This window comes from Maniola hyperantus, chromosome 2 (assembly GCF_902806685.2).
Source record: "Maniola hyperantus chromosome 2, iAphHyp1.2, whole genome shotgun sequence".
In the NCBI taxonomy this organism is placed as follows: domain Eukaryota; kingdom Metazoa; phylum Arthropoda; class Insecta; order Lepidoptera; family Nymphalidae; genus Maniola; species Maniola hyperantus.
Genome location: NC_048537.1, coordinates 7,372,692 through 7,397,687, shown reverse-complemented (window position 1 = coordinate 7,397,687; position 24,996 = coordinate 7,372,692). Strand labels below are relative to the sequence as shown.

The 24,996-nt window shown below is 36.3% G+C and overlaps 2 protein-coding genes across 10 annotated transcripts in view; one reads left to right on the top strand and one right to left on the bottom strand.

The window, feature by feature from the left end:
• Positions 1–18,093, bottom strand: part of LOC117994923 (luciferin 4-monooxygenase-like) — a 221,794-nt gene extending 203,701 nt beyond the window's left edge. The window contains exon 1 of the mRNA XM_069503637.1: positions 17,912–18,093. The gene's annotated coding sequence lies outside the window, so the exon portion shown is untranslated. The remainder of the gene's footprint in view (positions 1–17,911) is intronic.
• LOC117994912 (agrin-like) overlaps positions 1–24,996 on the top strand; it is a 253,633-nt gene that overhangs the window by 210,475 nt on the left and 18,162 nt on the right. For 8 of the 9 annotated variants that reach the window (XM_069503560.1, XM_069503557.1, XM_069503549.1 and 5 more), the window contains 7 exons: positions 2,036–2,251; positions 2,802–3,023; positions 14,194–14,297; positions 15,990–16,104; positions 22,139–22,378; positions 23,019–23,321; positions 23,941–24,093. In XM_069503560.1, coding sequence (XP_069359661.1) covers positions 2,036–2,251; positions 2,802–3,023; positions 14,194–14,297; positions 15,990–16,104; positions 22,139–22,378; positions 23,019–23,321; positions 23,941–24,093 — 1,353 coding nt within the window. The remainder of the gene's footprint in view (positions 1–2,035; positions 2,252–2,801; positions 3,024–14,193; positions 14,298–15,989; positions 16,105–22,138; positions 22,379–23,018; positions 23,322–23,940; positions 24,094–24,996) is intronic. The other variant, XM_069503566.1, reaches the window with a different exon arrangement.

Here is a 24,996-nt window from a genome sequence, read left to right as displayed (position 1 = left end):
TTAACCGTTAAATAGATACCGTTGAAATTTTGTTAAGAGATTGTTGACGCTATCTCATGACTGCGTCAACAAACTCCTACATTTTGTGATCCAATGATAGATAATCTTATATTATTAATTAATAGTAGTGAAATAAAAGATAACTTACTCGTAATATTATATTGTGGCCACTTTATACTCACATATCTCAGCCTGCAATTTTATACTTCACAATGTCTCGCACAAAAATCAACTGCGGAGCGGGGCAGCGTTCCTTTTATAGAATTTACTCACATATTAATTACCCTTTCTTCGTGAACGTCTCTGATTGGTCGAAAGAGCCACCGTTTCTGATTGGTCAAGAGAGTTGCCCCGCTCTAGCCAGTTGTGTCAATTCAAATACTAATTTAACAATAACTAATTACATTATTCTTATTAATACTTATCATAGACTTATTAAACAAAAGTTGAATATAAACAGTAATTTAGCCAGTGTTGCTGACAAGATAGTTCTCATATTGGATACTTGGAGACGGGCACTTTTGATCCCAGCAAATCAAAGAATTACGGTTAAAGTTGCAAGTATTAGTTACTTATAAAAATAACTAAATAATCTCGAGTACGAAGCATGAAGTATAATTGAATTATTGCCGAGCCACTTATTGCCAGGATTAATACTATCAAGCAAGTACCGCCATTATAAAATTTCTTAAAACCAACGATTAGCTGAAAATTCTTCGTTTTTTAATAAATAGGGACCTAAATCTCTTGTCTCCTAATCTAAAATTAAATCTATTCGAAAACGCACCGAGGCACCGTTATTGGGGCTCCTGTTGAGCAGACATTTTGTTCTAAAGAAAGTAATTGAACACGAGCGGCGAAGCGTAGTCTTTCCTGAAAGCAATTGTGACAGTTACAATATAATTCAATTTTCGAGAGTTATTAACTCAATATTCGAAGGGTTGTTATCGTTTTATCTATCCTTTTATCAATAAAACGAATACCTTTTCTTTGCTCAAATTAAATAACTGAAGGTTGGAAATTAATTCCGATAAGTGTTATTTTAATAGGTAGAAAATTATTCCGTTATTAAAATAGATTTCTCGTTCAAAAGGTTCTTAGTAGCGTTCAGAGAACCACGCTTAATTTGCACAGCCGATACGAGTATCTACCTACCACAGAAATCTGCCTTTATGTGAGATACTTACTGGGGAATTAAAATGATTAACTGATTTACACGGCAAGATTTAGCTAACGCGGTGCAAAACACAAATAAACGAATGCAATTAACTAGTCATGTATAGTCTGCGACTGGTTGAGATGGTAATCGGGGTATACGGCGGGAAGACGCCCGGAGGTGTGCAACCCATACGTCACCCGCGCTCGCCCGCACCGGGTTAACGAGGGGGCTGTGCGGGTGTGCGGGGCGTTCCCTCCCCTAATGCCATCTCGACCTGTCGCGTACTATACAAGCATTGTGTAGTAAGATTGTATAATTTTTTATCATCACTATCTAATCCAGCAGAATTTTCATCCGCGCAGATAATATGAAGTGATACTAATATTTTACTAATAAATTATTTACGTTACATTGCAGTGGAATACCGTGATTTTTCGCTAGGTTTGTCCCCGGTATTAAAATAAATCGTTTATAGACTTTACTAGCTGATGCTCATGACTTCGTTCATGGATTTAGGTTTGTAAAATTCCCGTAAGAATTTTTTCATTTTTCGGGATAGAGAGCAGCTTACCGTACGCGGCAGAAAGTAATGTACATCGACTTTTAGAAGGAGTTAGTAGATTTGTAGAGCATTGCCTCTGTCGTTGAGACCGACAAACCGTCATAAAGGTATGAGTGATAGAGACAACGCTCTACAAAGCCGAAAAGTCATTCTCTTGGCCGATGTACATTACTTTCTGCCGCGTACTGTACGCCACGTCCGTTGCTCTGTTGGAACGTGATTGAAGGACAAACTAATAAACCAGCAAACAAACACACTTTCTAGGTGGTGATAGAGTTAAATGAACAGGGGTGTAATACTACATTCTCTTGCAGCTCAACATCCTTGTGAATCGGTAAAATGCGGTGTTCGCGAGCGATGTACACTGGACGCGCGTGGCGTGGCCATGTGTGGCTGTGGCCCAGATTGCGAAGAAGTGGTCCGGCCAGTGTGTGGCTCGGACGACCGCACGTACGACAGCCCGTGTTTACTAGATCGAACAGCGTGTTTGGATAATCGAGACATACGGATCGCGTACATGGGCGCTTGTGGTACGTTGTTTTCGCATGACCTTTATAAGATTGGTTTTAAAAGATGCCCACATACTGTTTTTACATTACCTAGATATCCACTTCTCTGTTTAATTTTGTGTAAGGCATCGAATTAGCGTTTTAATTCGATGGTGTAAGGTTGTTTATTTTTAAAAGCTTTTATGTAATTTGTAATGTATGTAACTATATGCCTATGTTTGTTCGGATGGAATCTTGCAACTCAATTTTGAAGCAAAAATCTTCACGTTTAGTTTCAATCATAATGCATGGCTAGCTGTGTGACCTTATTCTAAATCTAACATGGCGGAACACCCAAGATGGTGAACTTGACAAATAAAATAACTGTTGTATGACACACGTCTTCCAGCGTACTTACCTACTTGTATAAGTGTCAATTTTAGTTTCATCATTATCATGATCAACCGGTAGTCTGCTCGCTACAGAGCACGGGTCTCCTTTCATTTGAAAAGGGTTTGGCCATTTTAGTTTAGAATTTAAAAATCTACAGTTGAAAAGTTGGTTATTAAATTTTTTTTGTCAATTCTCGTAGGAGTAGAAAACCCTTGTGCCCGAGCAACTTGCCCGTGGGGCGGCGCGTGTGTAACACGTGGGGGTTCCGCGCATTGCTCGTGCCCCGTATGTGACTCAACCCTAGCCCCGGTTTGTGCCTCCGACTACAACACCTATGGCAGCGAGTGCAAGATGCGTATGCACGCGTGTCAATCCAGTCTCAGGGAGGGAGAGCTTCGGGTTCTACATAACGGGACGTGTCGTAAGTATTATTTGTTCCGCGTCTTGAACTAACCTTCTTTTTACAGAAAATGACGTCAGATCCTAACATACCAACAATAAAATTTTGAAATATTAGAAATTGCTTCATACAAGATGTTACTAATGATTGTATTAATGTATAGTGGGAACCCATGACTAGGTTGCCATACTACAATATTATATAAACTCTGCTTGGACACTTTTTAAAAGAGAATTTCATCAATATTATAATTTTCACCTCACCTTTTTAATGTAAAAGGAATGTCTCCATCATCCATTCAGCTATAAGAGCCTGAAAGCAATGAATTTGAAGGTAAAGATGAAATCAATTATAAAATTCCGTCCTTTAGTAAAAACGCTATCAATTTCCCGCGATGAAAGTCTTTTTCTTTTATCAAGTTGTCAATAGAAGCGCACAAGATTTTTCTGCCGTAAAAATGCTTTTATAAAAAACCGCTCACTTTTAATATAGAATCGACGTAAACTCACGCAGAAGATATTATATTAATCTTATCGATAAAATCATCTTAAGGAATGGGACTTTTGATGAATAGGATATATAAAAATATTGGAAAAATATCTTGATACAATAATCTATAACATACCTATATAACATTTTTATTTATTTATATTCCGTATCAACTACCTACTAGCTAGTAGGTACTCTAAGTCTAGTCTTATAAAAGGTTTGCTCATTATGGAGCGATCAATTATATTATTATTTAGCACGTGTTTAGCACATATTAAAGTAAAAAATTACTCAACTAGTTCGTCTCTGGGAAATATTCATCAAATAGAGTTTAAAACCTCCCTTGAAAAATGGCAGGAGACACAGAGTAATGACGTCCACTGCAGAATATAGATATCTTATAGGGACTTCCATATGCCATGGTCTTGCACCGCCTGAAACCAATGCGACACGTTCGCGATCATATTCTGTCCACCTAAAACTGTCTGCCAAACGCTACGAAAGTAAGTATACAAAGGATTAATTTAACAGGATTTTATTGGTTATTGAATATTGGCCAATATTGGGCAACGATGCCCACTTATAATCTCTTTCAAATTTTAATAAAATCTCTGTCAGGGGATTTCAATTTCGCACTTTGAACATCATTTACTGCAAACTGTGTTCCCGGGATCGAGATTAAGCTAGCTTTAATCCGCTAGAGAATTGCTTAAGCACGCGGTCCTAAAATATAAATTATAAACGAGGGTGCTGGGATTGAGGATGAAAAAATAACACAAATATTTACTTAGCGGTTTCATTTGGTACGCGCCTGTGGTACGCGCACATTTGTATTTGGAAAGAAACTGTCCATTTTACTTTTTTATACAGAAACTATACGGGAATTCTTTGAAATTGGAACACTTGCTTAGGTGAGCGTAAACAGAGTGGCAGTACGAATATTAGGCGAATTTTGCTGAAAAGTCTTTTTTAGAAGTTAACAAGTTAATAGCTTACGACTCATGCTATTAACTTGTTATGCACTTTTTTGTATATGGAGTTCAGCAACCTATACGATAATTTATGTTTTTTTAGGGTTCCGTACCTCAAAAAGAAAAATGGAACCCTTATGGAATCACTTTGTTGACTGTATGTCGTGTCTGTCAAAAAACCTATAGGGTACTTCCCATTGACCTAGAATCATGAAATTCGGCAGGTAGGTAGGTTGTAAGGGTGGTAAATTGGGCGGAATGGAAATATACCCGGATACGGAATAATCTACCACCTTACAAAGATTAGAGGAAAAAAAATAATTTTACTTACTTGATCTATCTACCTAGTAAAGAATAGAAGCTAGCCGTCGACTCCCTTGTAATGTATATGAGGTGTTATAAATGAAATTTGCTAGATGTTAGGCAAAATTGTTTTTAATGTAACTTTTACCGGGGTCGCTTAATACATAGTGATGGCTAATAATGCTTAGTTATTCTAGCTTAATGCCAAGACTTAATTTAGATACATTAGAATGCCTTAGGTAGATAGTACATAAAATCTATGTTTTAAATTTAAGATGCCATTGGCATGGAATAGACAATGACACAGTAAAATTCATAAAATTGTTTCAAAATAAAAGCTCAGTAGTAAAGACAGGGTTCTTACTGTACACATACACTAAGAAGGTTCACTAAACTGTTCCAGGATACAAACATTTGCTTACTTGTAGGTGCGAAGACTGCAAGGTAGCTGGACGGCATCGGCCAAGATCCAAAACTCAATTTATTTGATTCTTCACAACCGAAATGTTTCATTACAAAGATTTTCACCAAGTCTTATCCATAGAAATTAAGTTGCCAACGTGAATGTGCAAAAGAAATAAATACGGAAAACGAAAGCAAAAAAAACGGAAAACCGAAAACTAAAAACGGAAACCCTGCAACAAAGAAAAAACAAGATTATAATTTGTGCTGTGTGAAAATTTCGACACGTGGAATTTTCCCGATCAAACACAACTCACCTATTGAACTCCTGGCCACCAATGGTTTTCAGGAGTCCACCCACAACCCATTATCCTCATTTATTTGGGAAGGTAAAATAAACTGGAACTGAAAGGGAAATCATGAAATTAGGATTTTCTCTAACCAAACCGCCATTTTGTCGAATCCACATTACTTGATTTTTCACTCACCATAATTGATGAAACATTGAAATACGTTAGGATGACTAAATTTATAACTATTGTATTTTCCCAGGCGAAGCCATGGGCGAAAAAGAGTGAGATTTTCCTGGAACGAAAAAATTCGTCTTCACATGTTGACTCCAGAAAAATTCTAAATCTCACCAATCGGTGTTGCCAGACGCAACCCGAGTGTGGCCGCTCTCATTTAGTTTGATCATGAAGCCAATTCATTTTTGAATATTTGCGGAACCTAAGGATATATTATAAGAACCGTTTTGTTAATGACTTAACAATAAACAAATGATATTATGGTTTTATTTAATTATTTTGTTTTATTTTTACGACAATTGACAACGAAGCAAACGCCATCTATTGTGGCTCGAATGAACTCTGAACATCGACCCACGCGTAGTTCTGCACCTTGATGCTAGGTGGCACCAACATACTTTGAACAAAATAGATTTTAATTAAAAGCGAAACGCTAATTAGTAGTTCAAAATTTACAACGTCACAATACTTCCCCTCCTACGAAAAGGTTCAACAGGTTGAACCACGCTGCCCTCAGCGTCATCCAACAACTACTAACAATTTGCCTGAAACAAACAAAAAAAACACAGAAGTTACGCGTGAACGCACATCTACTAGTAACAAGGAAAATTGTCTAACAAAATAAATATACTGAAAACAGTGTAAGGTTTTATACGTTATACTTAACTACACAACCCTAACTTCTAAAAAGAATATATACAAAAAAACTTCATGGTGTCTAAGACACTTGAGTGGAAACATCTTGGCATCATTCTTCAGCTGACTGATAGAATGCGTCTAGGCCTACGGTGGTTCACTCTTTTAAACTACCATCGTAATATTTGTTACTCAACAAATACGGAAAATCTGGTTGTGAACGGGTCCATCTGATATGGCAACCGTTCTCTATCCCATTCGGAAAAATAAAACCGAATCAAAATCGGAATATGAGAAAAAAAAACGAAATAACTCTCCTAGAAAATAGATCTCGGAACAGAATCGGAAAAATAACAGAAATGATCCATTATCTAGAAGGAAAACGAAAACAAAACACAAAACCCCCCCCTTTTCGTTATCCCCAAAGTACGATATTTGCATTTTTACTTTCTCAACCGGTTGGTCTACCACAAGCATTCCAATCATCACATATTCATCCCTACATACATCCACTACATTCCTCCTCAACTGAACCATGGTAATGTAACTGTTAACTCAGAACATCACTACACTCATTCAAATTCCTAATTGAATATTGATAACTTAAATATTCAAACAGTTTAGACCAAACTAAGTAATGGCAAATATCTACTTCTTAATATCCTTAATATGCCAAGTGCCTATTGGGTGGTTGTCAGCTACTCTAACTAGTTCGTAAACCAAAGGTGACAAAACCTTGACAACCCTGCACTTTTCATACTTAGGTGCCAGCTTAGCTGCGAAAAAATTTGTAGCGTCGCTTTGTGGATAGGTCTTTTTCCACACTATGTCCCCAACAGAATAGCTTGCAGACCTACGCCTTAAGTTGTAATGCGTTGCATACTCTGCATGAGCCTGAAACAAATTTCTCCTAACCTGACCAAATATGTCCTCCAAAGTTCCAAACTTTCCTGCGTATTCCTCCCTTGGAATTCCGGCCTCGTACTCCTTATCCGTGTCCTTATAGAAGGAACCATTTAAAACCGGTTCTCTAGCGTGGACAAGGAAGAACGGGGAGAATCCAGTGGATTCATTAACCGCACTGTTTATGGCGAACTGGACCTTGTACAGGTTTTCGTCCCAGGACCTGTGGTTATCTTTCACAAAAGCGGCTACAGCAGTCATAACAACCTTATTGTACCTCTCAACAAGGTTAACTTGCGGAGTGTACAGTGGTGTGTAGTGTAATTTCGGAATATTATAACGCTTAATGAGATTACGGAATTCAGATCCTGTAAATTGGGACCCATTGTCCACAATCACAGTCTCTGGAACACTATGGTTCAAAAATACAAAATTCTCTAGCGCTTTAACAACAGCGGCACCTGTGGCACCTGTGGCACGCCGTAACGGAAACAACATTGTATATTTCGAAAAACAACACGTCACCACAAAAAGAAATGTAAATCCTGATTTAGACCTAGGCAAAGGTCCGACTAAATCAGCCGAAATGACCTGAAAAGGTCTCTCGCAGACTTTAGGCTTCCCAAGCAGACCTGGAGTGGCTGATGTCGTGTGTTTATACGCAGAGCAAGTATCACAATTCTTAACGTACTCAACCACGTCCTTATACATACCACGCCAAAAATATCTGAGGGATAATCTGCGATGAGTTTTGAACACACCAAAATGACCTGCAGTTGCATCTGCATGGTTTTGTTGCATAATTCTAAGGATGTCGTTCTTGTGGACTACCTCTTTCCAGTCGAACTCACTGAGAAGCTGGTATTTACATTTACTGTAACGATATAGTTTATCGTTCAAAATACTAAAATTCGGAAAATTTGCTGGATTGATTTTACAGCCATTAAATGTTTTGTCATACCAGTCATCTACCAAAACTTGTTGACTAGAGTTATCATTACGATCACCAACTACATCTACGTGTATGAGTCTCGACAAGGTATCCGGAACTACATTATCACAACCCTTCCTATGTTCGATAACAAAATTATACTGTGATAATCTACAACCCCATCTGGCGAGTCGTCCTGAGGGATTTTCTAAATTTAAGAACCACTTTAGGGATGCATGGTCTGTGATAATTGTGACTGGCTTGGAACCAAAATAAGCCTGAAATTTCTCCACTGCAAAAATCACAGCTAGAGCCTCGCGTTCCGTCGCGCTGTAATTCCTTTCGTTTTTATTTAGGCTCCTACTGACATACGCAATGGGATGATCGCAACCATCGGTTTCTTGCGTCAGCATACCGCCAACACCATATGCAGAAGCATCACAATGTATTTTGAATGGTTTTTCAAAATTCGGTACCGCAAGAACAGGTGCGGTTACCAACGCATTCTTCAATGTATTAAATGCTACCTCTGCCTGTTCGCTCCACTCAAATTTAGGTGCGTTCTTTCCTTTACTCGTTAGTCTATTGAGTGGTGCAGCGATGGTTGAAAAATTCCTAATAAAGCGCCTGTACCAAGAACAAGTGCCTAGGAAAATCTTTACCTCCTGTGCAGTTTTTGGGGTCGGAAAGTTCAAAACTGCGGCAACTTTTCCAGGATCTGTGCGTAAACCAAATTCATCTACTATATACCCTAAATATTTCAAAGAGTTCCTAAAAAAATTACATTTATCAAAATTTATGGATAGTTGAGCCATTTTTAGTTTATCCAGAATTCTGTTTAATAAAATTAAATGGGTTTCAAAATCAGCAGAACAAATAACAATATCATCTATATAACAAAATACTATTCCATTTTCAATATCACTACAAAAATTTTGATTAAATAACTGGTCCATTAACCTCTGCTGTCGTGCTGGTGCACCGCATAGGCCAAACGGCATGACTTTAAATTTGAATAACCCTCTACCAGGAACTGTAAAACTGGTTTTTTCCTGAGAGTCGTTAGCTAATGGAATTTGCCAGAAACTTGAACTTAAATCAATCGATGATAAAAACCTTGCCTCTTTCAAGCTATCTAGAATTTGTGGAATGTACGGTATTGAGTATGAATCCCCCTTTGTCACTGAATTTAATTTCCTGCAATCTAGGCAAAATCTCCAGTCTCCATTTGCCTTTTTCACTAAAATTGCTGGGTTATTCCAAGGGCTTTCACTCGGAGTAACTACGTCCATTTCCAGCATCCTATCTAACTCTTTACTTAAAGCTTCCTTCTTTTCGGGAGAAAGTGGATATTGTTTTATTTTTATTGGCAAGGCATCACCGGTGTCAATAACATGTTCAATTAATTTTGTTCTACCCAATCCAATTTTCTCTGAAGAAATATCTAAAAATTTATTTACTACAGACTGGGCTAATTCTTTCTGTTGAGATGATAAGTTTTCAAAAGAAGTGATGGTATGAATTTGTTTAATATCAATCGCACAAATATTGTAAAATTGAGAAGGTGCCTTAATTAATTCTAAATTATCAAAAATGCCAGGGGCTAACTGAAATGTTTTCCAAAAGTCACAGCCAAAAATAACATCCGCTATTATAGAGGGTACTACAAAAAATTTTATTATGTGAGTTACGGAATTATAAGTAATCGGAATAAACATATAACCCATGCAATCAAGTTTGTCTCCATTTGCCACTGAAAATGTGGTATCAATACTGCTATGCAATTTATAACCGAATCTCAAAAAAACCTTGTGCGCCTGGTTACCCAAAATTGACGCGCAAGCACCGGAATCTAGTAAACCTGTAATCTCAAAACCGTCAACAAAAACCTTTAAATATGGCCTAAAGTCTCGTTTATCCACTGAATACAGAACTGTGTCAGGTAAAAGGGATGTTTTGTTGTTAATGACCAAGTTCTTTACTTGTGTCTCTGCACAGTTCTTACTAATTAGTTTTTTGAATTTTTGTCCGGAGCGGGTTTACTAGTCGCCTTTTTACTACAACTTGGACATGTCTTTACTGTAAAGTTCTGACGTCCACACGAAAAACATCTAATAAATTTCGGAACTGTCCTGCAAAATTTAAAGGAATGGTTACCCTTGCCGCACTTGTAACATAGTTGTTTATTTGTTTTCGAAAAATCAGTGCCTTTACTTGTATCAACCTTAGGTGCAGGTGTGACTGAAAGTGTGTTTATCTGTTTTGTCACTTGTTTGTAAGCAAACTCTGAACTTAAAGTTGCCTTACTGTTAGTAGGCTCAGAAAATAAGGCGGAACGCTGCCTCGCAGCCTCTAGTTTGCGACACTTTTCCTTCAACATTGCGACAGACTTAATGTCAACAAGAGCTAATTGTTCTGAGTAAAAAGGGCGAATATTATGTAATAAAATTTGTAACTTTTGTTCTTCGGAAAGTGGTGTTGACAACCTTGAAAACATGCAAAACATTACAGCGAAATAGATAGACACAGGTTCTTCAGAGCCTTGTGTTCTTGCTCGAATTTCACCTAGCAACCTGTAGTCATAATCTACTGCATCAAATTCCTCTAAAAATAAAGTTTTCAATTCTGACCAAGACGAAATTTGACATTTGTTGCCTCTGTACCATAACAATGCTCGGCCTGTAAAAAGATGAAATGCAGAAACAAATAATTTTCCATCTGAAACGCCATAAGATCTTTTATATTCCTCAACGCGTTCGATGAAACTGCGCGGATCACCCTGTCCGTTGAAATTTAACTTCCACTTGGCAACATTTTTATCACCAGTGCAGTCAACGGCGGTACTCTCGGAATCCAGTGATTCGTCGTGAGACGACTCATTGTCAGCATCTAATCTGGAAATCAAACTCTGCAACTTTGTATGTAATTCACTCTTCCTACTTATTAAGCTGAGTTCGGAACACTGTATTCTCAAAATTCTAAAGTACAAATGTGAAGCTAAAGCTTTAGACCTACAGAGGGCATGTCTATCTTTAGTGTCAGAACACTTTTTTAATAAATCTTCTAAGTCTTGAAGTTTTTTAGTAATAACCCCTAACTCACTTTCAGAAGAGAAATCTGTCTCTAAAATTGATTCAGAAGGAATTTCCTGAATTAATTGTTTTAACTGTTTCTTTAAACCTAGCACTGTAGGTGCTGGAGTTTCGGAACGAATGGATACCTCATAACACAATTCGTCCTTCAAAAGTGAATGAAACTGGGCAAAAGTCTGTTCCATTGTGTTAAGTCAAAACACATTTAACAAAATATCGAGCTTGTGTAACTGTCTATGTTTAGCCTTATACAAATTGGTTAAACACAAACACAAAAGAAGTTATTTAAACTATTAAATATACACAAGCAAAATACACAACAAAACAATATTCTTAAGTCTATCCTAACTATTTTATCAATTATGTTCCTATTCCAAAATATTGTTAATAATACAAGCACATATTATTACTATAGTAAACAAAATATAACAAAATAAAACTTCCCAAAATTGAATAAATGATTGTAAGGTGCAGTATCACCTTTATGAGTACACAGTGTGTTACAACCTTTACAATTACAAAAGTAAACAGGCAACAAAGTTGCAATGAACTCTGAATAGCATATTATCTTTAAAAAAAAACAAAGAGATTGTGCAATGGTTTGATGACTGTTACTTTACACTTTTAACACATAACCTAAAATACAACAAAATCTGTTTCTAAATGTCACTTTAAACTACCAGCATTCAATTAAACTTAACATGTTTTGTGTGTGAAGTAGCCTTTATCATAACCTTAACACAGCTCTAAACAAAATTTCAACAAAATAATGAAGTATCAAGTCACTGAAAAAAAATTGTTCATAACTTCCTACTTGAACTTAATGTAATCTCTGAATATAGTTTATATATTTAGTTTCACAAGTTGTAACTCTTAGTATTTATAAATGTATGTGTGTAACTAGTTAACGGCACATAGCGTTTCAAAACTTTAATTATACTAAGTTACCGGAATTTTCAAACATAAGATGTACTTACTATTGAAAGCAATACCCAACAACAACTCAGTTAAGCAATGTTTATTACTAAACTGAAGGCAAACATTCACTTATACACCTCCAAGGTAAGTCGATAACATAATTAAACGGCATAAGCACCATTTATAATGTGTTAATTAAATAAGAAAAAAAAACCAATGTTGGACTATACTCAGAAAATTACTTAAACTATCAAACAAAATTTCTAACTATTAGTTATTATTTAGTTAGTTAACCATAAAAACAGCTTAGTGCTCTTTGCAATGTGTCACTACTTAGAAAATTGTACAATCAGCGGAGTACATTTCATAAAATTTACAAAATTTCTCAAAATATACAGAAATAACTATATAAAAAAACGTTCGGGCGCCATTTGTAAGGGTGGTAAATTGGGCGGAATGGAAATATACCCGGATACGGAATAATCTACCACCTTACAAAGATTAGAGGAAAAAAAATAATTTTACTTACTTGATCTATCTACCTAGTAAAGAATAGAAGCTAGCCGTCGACTCCCTTGTAATGTATATGAGGTGTTATAAATGAAATTTGCTAGATGTTAGGCAAAATTGTTTTTAATGTAACTTTTACCGGGGTCGCTTAATACATAGTGATGGCTAATAATGCTTAGTTATTCTAGCTTAATGCCAAGACTTAATTTAGATACATTAGAATGCCTTAGGTAGATAGTACATAAAATCTATGTTTTAAATTTAAGATGCCATTGGCATGGAATAGACAATGACACAGTAAAATTCATAAAATTGTTTCAAAATAAAAGCTCAGTAGTAAAGACAGGGTTCTTACTGTACACATACACTAAGAAGGTTCACTAAACTGTTCCAGGATACAAACATTTGCTTACTTGTAGGTGCGAAGACTGCAAGGTAGCTGGACGGCATCGGCCAAGATCCAAAACTCAATTTATTTGATTCTTCACAACCGAAATGTTTCATTACAAAGATTTTCACCAAGTCTTATCCATAGAAATTAAGTTGCCAACGTGAATGTGCAAAAGAAATAAATACGGAAAACGAAAGCAAAAAAAACGGAAAACCGAAAACTAAAAACGGAAACCCTGCAACAAAGAAAAAACAAGATTATAATTTGTGCTGTGTGAAAATTTCGACACGTGGAATTTTCCCGATCAAACACAACTCACCTATTGAACTCCTGGCCACCAATGGTTTTCAGGAGTCCACCCACAACCCATTATCCTCATTTATTTGGGAAGGTAAAATAAACTGGAACTGAAAGGGAAATCATGAAATTAGGATTTTCTCTAACCAAACCGCCATTTTGTCGAATCCACATTACTTGATTTTTCACTCACCATAATTGATGAAACATTGAAATACGTTAGGATGACTAAATTTATAACTATTGTATTTTCCCAGGCGAAGCCATGGGCGAAAAAGAGTGAGATTTTCCTGGAACGAAAAAATTCGTCTTCACATGTTGACTCCAGAAAAATTCTAAATCTCACCAATCGGTGTTGCCAGACGCAACCCGAGTGTGGCCGCTCTCATTTAGTTTGATCATGAAGCCAATTCATTTTTGAATATTTGCGGAACCTAAGGATATATTATAAGAACCGTTTTGTTAATGACTTAACAATAAACAAATGATATTATGGTTTTATTTAATTATTTTGTTTTATTTTTACGACAATTGACAACGAAGCAAACGCCATCTATTGTGGCTCGAATGAACTCTGAACATCGACCCACGCGTAGTTCTGCACCTTGATGCTAGGTGGCACCAACATACTTTGAACAAAATAGATTTTAATTAAAAGCGAAACGCTAATTAGTAGTTCAAAATTTACAACGTCACAAGGTCTTATAGCACAAGTCCGAAAACCGTGAATTCTACATAAAGGTGTGTCTTGTACGATGGCATGGAACCCTTCATGTGTAAGTTCGACTCGCACTTAACTGGTTTTTTATTTTTCTGTGTAGAAACATGTGCCGATATGATTTGCGAGGGTGGAGGAAACTGCGAAGTAGACTCTGAAAGTGGTCGCCCTGTTTGCCACTGCAACCATAATTGCACTGAAGTTCAAGTAAGTACTAAATGTCAACTACAACAACAATCAATTACTGTAATTGAGTACAATAATCAAACTCGTATTTATTGGTACCTATCGTAATTATTCACAGCCATCTTGGAATTAACATTTTTAATTACCTCAATGATCTGCATCAGCTTTAGTTATTTATGAGTTAAAATTCAACAAAGTAGTCTTTTATTTTTTTAGAATAGGATTATTACAATTATTGTAAATTATTCAACGTTGATAGCTTTTGAAAACAAAAGCTATCGATTTCTGTAAATATACCGATTAGGCAGTATTTTATGATATCAAATTAAATTTATTGCCAGGCTCGGTGTTATTTTGTTTACGAAACAACTTATGTTAATTTGTACAATTAGTTTTCTTATTTACTTAGTTCTGTTAATACTGTGAATCTGTTGGATTGTATTTTGTTCTATGTACTGTGTTCTTTTGTAATACTAATTTATTTTAATCTGTGCCTCAATAATTTGATTCAATACATAATACTACAATTTTATGAATCATACTTCTAAATAACTTACGTATGTAAACACGATAGTAAAATTACTGTTAACTAGCTGATGCCCGCGACTTCATACGCGTGGATTTAGGTTTTTAAAAATCCTGTGGGAACTCTTCAATTTTCCGGGATAAAAAGCCTATATCCTTCCCCGGGATGCAAGCTAGGGCCGTGCCTGTATAGTTAACAAAAAAATGCACGCGCTTCGCTCAGGTATTCTAATAAAAAACGTTCTAATTTCTATTTTTATGGACCTAAAGAAGGAAAAAGTTTCAATAATTCTATATTAATCATTAATTAAACACTAATTTAAAGTAAGATCAGGTGGCACCTCGAGTCTCATAATCCGCCATTGCTAAATATGCCGGATCTAAGCGCGTTACAGACGATAATATCGGGGGAATTCTGCTAAAACTCAATAAGTCTTTATTAGATTTGGTGCGTTTTGACAGTATGCCCTCGAGATTTCTATATCTTTTAAAGTAAGCATGTGTTGGGGTGGAAACCGAGGCAAAAGCATGCTGCAATACAGGATAGAATTACAAGCGAGAGCGAAGTTCCCCTGTAACTATACTTCTCATACACTCTTACAGCAATGCTTGCGTGACTCAACATTGTTACAAGCTACAACTCTACGCAAATTCATACGCACCTACTGAAGAAACTTTTCTTAAAGCTTAATCAACTTATCGCGTGAAACAATTTCGTAAAACACCACCATTTTAGCTTTTGCCTTGGAATTTTTAACGGCGAAACATTTTAAACTGATTCATGAGTAAATGATAATGAATGAAGTATTAAAAAATCTTCAATTCACGTGATTTTAGAATTGAAATTTTGAAAATTCGGTACACCTTGTATGATAATGTAAACGCATGTACCTAGCTGCTGTAGCGTTCACCAATTCTTCATTTTTTGTGAGTACCAAGACACCGGTATTTTTATCGAGTTTTCTATTTTTAAAAAAAGTTTCCCGCACGTGTTCGCGCATCATTCATAATCTAGATTAGTGTTGTAGACACAATATGTGAAGGTTTTTGAACGAATCAGGGCATTCGCTGGATCCAAACTAGACTCAAAACAAATCACGCAACAAAACTACGTAAGCACACAAGGTAGTGGAAATACGATAGTTACGGCATCATGCATTCAGGAATAATTTGATCGTTTGCTCCCAGGATTCGGACGTGGTGTGCGGTACGGATGGTCAGACTTATCCGTCACAGTGCGAGCTCGATTTGACAGCGTGTCGCGACCAAAGCGAGCTGCGGCTAGCCTACAAAGGAGATTGTGGTGAGTGATTGGGTCTGAATTTAACATTCCACTATTCCACTACTGTTATTACTCGCGAATGATAAAACATAGGAGCGCTATTTCGTTCTATTATGTAACACAATGTAGTCACAGTATAAAGAGAGACACAAAAATCCGACGCCTTTGATCTCGTGGACAAAGATACTGCCGTGACTCTGCCATATAGGTCCCGGAATTACCGGGGCTGTCTCGGGTCACTATCTTACCATACGATTGCTCTGTCTAGATGGCTTCGTCGAACTTCTGGTTGGTATTAACATATTACTCTGTGGTATGGTGGTGGGCAGAGCATATTTACTCTATCGTATGCTTCTTCAGTTAGATGTATCTTCATAACTGCCACTTTTAGTCAGCCAAACATGGTAGAGGCTGTGTGACACACATGCTGCTATTTGTGCTAATATAATTGAAGTTACGTGTTTAACAGACGTGAGTTTGTAGCCACTGTTCTCAAATGACTATCATTATAAACGCATCTTCTATGTTTTATCATTCGCTGGTAACTACAATATTTATCTATGTCATGTTATTATCTTGTTATGTGGTATGAATTATTTAAAAAGTATTTAAAATTTAAGTAGTTACTTCTACTAAAACTGGTGTTATAAAATTGTAATGCAAAAGGTCCCCTATTATAATAAATCAATAACGTAGGTTACACAAGGATGGGTGATAGGGTGAAATTACAATAATTTGAATCGTCACTGGTCTGAAATATATATTTTACTTGTAGGTGGTTAAAATGATGGAGACGCCGTTGTAATACGTCTTCATTAGTTGACCGCTTATGATCGACTCTCTTAAATAATCTTATAAGCTATCGTTTTAGTAATATTTGATATTTCTTAATCTAACTACATAATTTTGCATCATCTTTCTTACAATTCGATGTGTAAGCAACCTACACATTACAGGTCACAGTGTTTGTTTTTCTGTTGAAATCTGTAGCTAAAATTATAGAGGCATTAAAAGTTGTTGTACACAGTGCTGGGAACAAATTACGGGCACTCAGGATAATTTCACAGAAACAATTGGATTCGCCTTACGTTAGTACGTGAATCCACAAATTGCATTCTAGCACGAGATTGTACAAATGCTATTGAAAATATTTGCGTAAGTATAAAGCTATTTTGTGTTCAATTTCATCAAACAATGTGGAAGCAAAAATTTTCAAGCGATCCAACGTACCTTTAAACGAGTAGGTTATTATATAAGCTAGCTGACCCGCCCCGACTTTGCTTGCGTATCATTTCTTACTTCTTCCTTAGTGTGAGTCTTCGTTATATAGAGTTACAACTTACAGTATGTAAAACCTCAATTTGTCAGAGTTTGAGTTGTACGTTAATAATTAAAATTAACTATGTCAGTTAGTCAGTTTCTTCTTTTATTTTGTAGTTTATTTGTGGTGTTTCTGCATTACTCCCTCAAATTTATACCGATTACCGATTAGTGTAATAAACAGTAAACTGTTAACGATGCATATCATAATATAATAGATGGAAACCCTCCAAAATTCTAAAACTGGCTCCAAAAAAATATTCAGAACTACACTAACTTTTGTACCCATACCTATTCCATAATAATATTTTATGTAATTAATTAAATGTTAATTTTTAGTGTTGCTTTTTTAAAATACTTTTTTAATTGTGGCGGCGCGGGGAGCCGAAGCCCGTATCCCTTTTCGATACAGGGCTTCGCGACAATGCGACAGGGGAGCTTGTGGACTGTAGTTTGGTGGGTTTGACTGCGTAAGGGACTTGGGAATCAGAAAAGGAAATCGGCGTACCTTGACATCACAGCTGCGGCGTTCTCACATATCCTTGCTGGCCTTTAATCTTCCAAGACACCTTTGGCGATTATTTCACGATGGACACAGTCTATTTATAATTATTTAGATTTGGGCACACGCGTATTTCACGGTAAATTTGGTCTATTATAGCGGTTTGGACAAGAATGCGGATTTTTCGATAATAATTAAACTAGCGGTGCACACACTATGTCGACTTGATGTCTCCGATCGCCATCTTCGATCTTCCATCTTGCGGGTTGCGCGGGGCGCGGGCGATCTTCTTCCATATGCAATAATCCTGTATTTGAGACGCGTAGTGCCATCTCGCGGTAGATTGCAAAGTTGCCGATATAGGTAAAGGATTATAAAAAGGTGAATAGGAAAGGATTTTTGAAAAGAGCAGTTTTAATAAGAATTTCTTGAATTAAGCCATTATGGCGCAACCAAATTGCAACATTGCATGTGACTGTAAATTCGGTACTTACTATATAAATACCAATTTCTATTGTGATAAATTAATTATCTTTGAAATTTATATTCACTTTGAATTCTCATTAAAAAGGACTATAATTTATTGAGAACCTAAAAAATATGGGCGCGTTTGTATAAAATATACAACGTGGAAGAGAGATTCATATAAAATTTAACAGCGGCTTTTAGCGTAGATTTCAAGCACGTTGTATCCCTTTTCGTGATGTTTACTTTCCGAACTCAAATACAGACTAATAAAGAATCAAATGAGTCAGCCACAGAAACTATTAATGTTTAGTTAGTAGGTACACAGTAATGTTGGAAGGTTATGTTATGTAGCATAGTAATTATTAATCTCTGCTACTTGCCTTTGCCTACATAATATTTAGTTCTCGTAGCAAAGCGTAGCGATTCGTAGAACCTACGATATTAAAACAATTTAATTTTGTGTGAAGCTGTGAACGTTCTTTGCGTAGCAGGTAGGCAGAGAGTACCTACGAGTGAGAATATGGGTCTGCCGTATTCCTTCTAATCAGCCAGCATTATTTTAGACTCTATGCTTACTTACGACCAGGTGAGATTGCAGTCTTGTCATCAGATAACAAAAAGGCAAATAGTAGGTATTCAGATTCATTTAAATTTTGAAATAAATTAAAATGTAACAGACAAATTAAGGGAAATTTCATACTAGACTTTCACTGGTATTATATTTTACAAGTTTAAAAGCAAATAAAATACGAAATCGTTCTTGTAAAATTAGGTTCTTTCTTTAAATTAAGTTTTTACTTTTTCATGCTCTAGCAGAGACGTTGCGCGTGTATCTATTAGAAACTTGAATTTAACGGGAGCTTGAATTGAATTGAATAGCTGGTTGCATACTGAAGGTGCATTTCCACTGACGCGGAGCTGAGTGAAGTGGAGCGGAGCGGACTGTGAATTGGCCAATCACACAGTTTCCGCTGATGCGGAGGGAGATCTCGAGCACTGTGATTGGCCAACTCAGGATCCGCTCCGCTTCACCCGCCTAGCTCTGCGTCAGCGCAAACGCACCCTTAGTGTGCCAGCTTCTTGAGGCGTTACTACGAGCAGTGCGGCTGATGTGAAAACTCCTTGAGTGTCGCTAACGTTCACGCAGCGGCGCCTCTACATCGCTGCTGGACAATACGAAGTCTCACGAGGCTGCCGCACTTATTGTGAATCCTGCTATTGAAGCACGTGACGCCCAGCACAGTTAGTACGCAAACATAGTGGATATTCAGCTTAAGGTTCTAGGTTTACTTAAGTAAGCGGGCTTCGTAGTCGCTTAATGGCCTATAAATAACCTGCATCAACGGATAAATGTCTGAAAACATACAGTAATATCCTACTACACTAATTGCTTTTATTATTTGCTTTGCAGTTCTCGAACATAAAAGCTAATTTAGATTTGTTTGTGAGGATAGCATTCCATTTCAACTGTTCTTTTCTGAAATTAGTCTGACATAATATTTGTCTTTTTATTATAGAAATTACTCCTATTTTTAGAGCACTGAAATATACTAGTGCTCGCAATAATATAATCAAAAGTTAATAATAATTCAAAAGGTTTTTCATCAAATATATTACTTCGCCAAATTATCCTAATCAAAACATTTACTTTTTTCTAGCGTAAAAATTTTTGGCTTTCACTATATTTACATCAACAAACAAGTTATGGACACCTACTTACAGTTTTTAAAACTAAAAAGTTGTCAAAATTTGTATTCTCATTTTTGCTTTATACATACCTAATACTTTTTCTCTCTCTGTGAATACATAGTAGAACTATCGATTTTTTAATAAGAATTTTACAAGTTTTGTACAATATTATCTAGTTTTTAGTGTAAACAAAAATAACAAGTAGTAGACCTTAGTGTAAACTTGGCGTAACATGTACGAGTTTGGAACGAATATTCTACAAATGAAATTAATTCATTGATCCTAGCAGCCTAAATACTTCTTCTTCTCAATCGTTCACTCTTAACAGAGTGGTCGTGGCTATGAATTCTTTACAGCTGCTGCTCGTGCGATCTCCCTCCAGCGACTTCAATTGGTGGCATTATGTGCACAAAGCCTAAATACTAAAAGAGTTTATATAAAAATTGAAACATAGGACGGTTTTTTGCCGCTTTGAAAATTAATGAAGTTTGCTAAACAAAATATCACGTTCCATACGTATTTTCACATAATCATTATCGCCTACTGCGTTTCATTTTCCATGTATTGCTTTATAAAACTCCTCTCAAAGCTTTTTGCCGACTTAATGTTTTGTGTTTCCCTTAAAAGCGCGACGTCTGCTCCTTCGCTCGACGACGGGGTTTCAGATCGATAAAGGATTTAAGTGCTCCCCATATTGGAGTCCTCAAAACCAAGTCAGATGAAGTAAATCGCCTCTTTGACGCCGGGAGAGTTATTTTGTGCTAAATCGCTGAGAAAAATTCGTTGAGCGTGAAATTTAGTAAAGTGAAGTAAATAATTTTCTTTTTTTGGTATTTTACTTTAGTGAGATACTAGCTGCCCACTCTAACTTCTCTTGGGTGGAGTTTTGTTTTTTTTAGGGTTCAGTACCTAAAAAGGAACAAAGGAACCCTTATAGGATCACTTCGTTGTCTTCTGTCTGTCTGTCTGTCTGTCTGTCTGTCCGTATGTCGTGTCTGTCAAGAAAACCTATAGGAAACCAACTTCCCGTTGGCCTAGAATCATGAAATTTGGTAGGTAGGTAGGTCTTATAGCACAAGTAAAGGAAAAAATCCGAAAACCGTGAATTTGTGGTTACATCACAAAATAAAATTGTGTTCATGAAAAAATAATTAGTATTCTCAACTTTCAAAGCCAATCACCACGAGTCACGAATCAAATAAGAAACTTATATTTTTATACTTTACATTATAAAATCTAATGAGTCGTATTATTACGTAACGTGTATTATTTTCTCAAACTTTTTAATTAGCCGCCTCTTTTGTTTTTATTTTGTTGCCCACAGGCAAAAATGTATTTTCTTCTAGCTACCCATTTTCTCAGTAGCCAGTAATCGAGCACTTTCACGAGGCTTTCATATTGCGCAGCAGTGGTAAACAATCGTTATTAAATTTTCACGGATGTCTTCCCGCATCCCTCATTCCGTTAAATGGAAAGCCTGGAACATGTCTGATGCAGTAATAGGATTGTGTGCGAGAAATGTATCGTTCTAATAGACGATTATTAAATTGAAGGATATAGTGCTCAATTTATGTGCAATTAAATAATGATTCATTATAATCATACGTTATTTCAAAAATCAACCCTACTATTCCAATAATGAGTATCTTAACAACACAAGAATTTCAATGATAAATACTTAATCAGTTTTTTTTATAATAAGTATGTCGATTTAATTTTAATGTAAAAAATGCTACATTAAAATTAAATCGACATACTTTTTAACCCCATGTTATTAGGGTATTTAAAGAACTCTTTGATTTTAATAAAAAGTATCTTATGTTCGTCTCTAGTATGCAAGCTATATATTCTGTGCAAAATAAACTTCATTTACTTGATTTACTGCATTTACGTGACTTCATTTACTTGATTTAGGTTTTTTTTAAGAATACCGTGGCAACTTGATTTATCGGGACAAATGCCTATGTTAAAAATAGCCTACGTACATGCCGGGGATGCTAGCTATTTCTGTACCAAAATCGTTTAAAGAATTATTTATTTATATTTAGTTGGTACTGAAGTAAGTTTTTGTTGCAGCTCTCTGCGAACCTGTCCAGTGCTCATTCGGAGCTCATTGCATAGCTGGTGAATGCGTGTGTCCAACCGATTGCACCAGTGCGCTTCGCGAGCCGGTCTGTGGAAGCACAATGCAGACGTTCCCAAACGAGTGTGAACTTCAAAAGGCTGCCTGTAAATTACAACCACCTAACAAACTACACGTTATCTTCTACGGAGACTGCAAAGATAGACTCGCCGTAGTTCCACCAATCGCTATGAGTACGTATCATATTAGTACTAAAACGAGTTTATATTTAGCCAAGCTTTCTTACTATCTCTATTAACATTCTTAGTCAGCTTAACTAAAAGTTTTATTGATTAATTTCTACTTAAAGTAATATTATAAATAGTGCGCACTAAACAAGTGCCTAGTCCAATCTAATCAAGAGGCGTATGACATTGTACAAAAACAGAATATCAGTCGGGCTTGTCTATTTAACTGTTAGGTTGAGATCTATAGAGCGCCTTTGACTTTATTCAGACTTAAGACAGTGTAAAAATGAGACAGCAGTATATTGCTGACATAAAACTGTCTCGTTTTAACTAAAACTTAAGTCTGAGCAAAGTTAAAGTACGCTCTATAGATCTCAGCCTTAGTCAATGACCTAAGCAAACCGCAAAGTTGCAACTTTACTACTACTCGCACTGTTTACATATTCTAAACTAAATAATGTAACAGCTATAATATTAATATAATGTTATATTCGTTAGATTATTGAAGTATTTCCTAAAGAACCCTGTATCGTAATAAACTCCAGTTATTAGGAGAAATTCAATATAGCAACTTTTCCTCATCCAATTAACTAACTTTCCGCTTAACGCTTGACTAACACGCAAATATTTGGGTACGTGTGGGCAGCTACGACCGCGATGACCACAACAGAGGCAGAAGAAGGATCGACGGATTCCTTGGGCGCAACCGAGGGTGGTACCATGAGCCCATCGGCTTGCCGAGATATCCGCTGCGATTTCGACGCCAGCTGCGAGATTGGCTTCGATGGCTACCCACGTTGCTCCTGCCTATTCGAATGTCCAGTCGATGATGAATACTTTCCGGTGTGCGCATCTGACTTTCGACTTTATTCGAGCTTGTGCGCGATGCGTAAGGAAGGCTGTCAAAAGCAGTTGGAGCTTAGATTAAGGCCCTTGGATCTATGTAAAGGTTGGTCACTCCTTAATTAACAATTCGATCGCATGATTTACTAACATCATACTTGTAATAACCATTTTATAACTCCCGAAAACAACTAAAGTGGTGAAACGGCCTTTCAGAGGTTAAGCCTATGTACAAAAGTTAATAATAATTAATTACCTTCTAAGTGAAAACAGTAGGCTATTATTTCATGATTTTTTTATAAACTTAGTTATTACTTGCTTTTTTCCGGGACTTGGTCCATGTAATATAGTTTAAGCGCTATAAATACGCGTGAATATTGTAGGTAACAAGAATTTTCTAAATCATTATTACGAAGATTACCCTATACATTCAAATTCCAAACTTACAAACTTTATATCTTTATAATATTACAGTAAAACTAGCTTATGCTCGCGACTTCGTCCGCGTGGACTACACAAATTTCGAACCCCAATTTCACCCTCTTAGGGGTTGAATTTTCAAATATGCTTTCTTAGCGGATGCCTACGTCATAATAGCAATCTGCATGCCAAATTTCAGCCCGATCCGTCCAGTAATTTGAGCTGTTCGTTGATAGATCAGTTAGTCAGTCTTCCCCTTTATTATTCCCATTTACATATTTAGATAAGCTTGTCACTTTATACAGGTATGGAAGTGAGGCCTTGCGGTAATAACAAGGCAATGATAGATATGTCAACGGGGCTTGAAATTGACTGCGGTAACGGACCACATCGGCAAGACTGCCCGCCGGGGAGTTACTGCCATATAACATTAACTGCCGCAAGATGTTGCCCGAAAAGTGAGTTTATACTAACATTCAAATTCACGAGGGTCTGTTTACTTAGCACTTTAAGTAACTGATAGTCGCCTTCGTGCTTGGTATTTTCATAATATTTTTACTTAGGACGAGAATCATATATTTGTAAGGTCAAAGTTTCCAAATTTCTTGACGTTAGGAGTTATATAGCCTAATAGATGAAAAGGAATAGTAGCTATCTACTCAATAAATTTTGAAATTAAATAGTCATACATAAACCTTGGTTATGAGCAAAAAGTAGTCAGACTAAGCAATCGAATACCTAAATGTTTTCTTGTTTTATTTTCAACACTAAAACAGTTCGTTTTAATGTGTAAAGTTTTCGACAAACAGTTGCTTAAAATTTTAAAGTAGATTTATGTGTAGGTATGGATAATAATAATTGTTTTACCTAATTTACATGAAACTTGCTAAGAACATTTCTGAGAAATACTCCGAACGTATCGTAGCATGTTATGTAAATTTTTAATGAAGGTCTTGTATTCTATACAGCAAAATACAACTACTTATTTATGAAATTCAGTGCTACGGATGGTAAAGTTGCAAGACGCTGTTTCTAAATTGGATACAATCACGCTAGCTGTTACCGCTTTGAGTCCTTTGTTCGCATCTCATAAAATTAACTTCACTTTATCTTTTTTTATCGATAACAGATCGGCATTTTACTATCTTCCTTAATACTTCCTAATAACGGCCGAAATAAATATAAAATTTTAGAAAATTTATAACTTACAAGATGATGGCCACGACTTCGTCTGCGTGGATTTAGTTTTTTAAAAATTCCGTGGGAACTCTTTGATTTTCCGGGATAAAAAGTAGCCTATGTCCTTCCTCAGGATGCAAGCTATCTCTGTACCTACCAAATTTCGTCAAAGTGGTTGAACG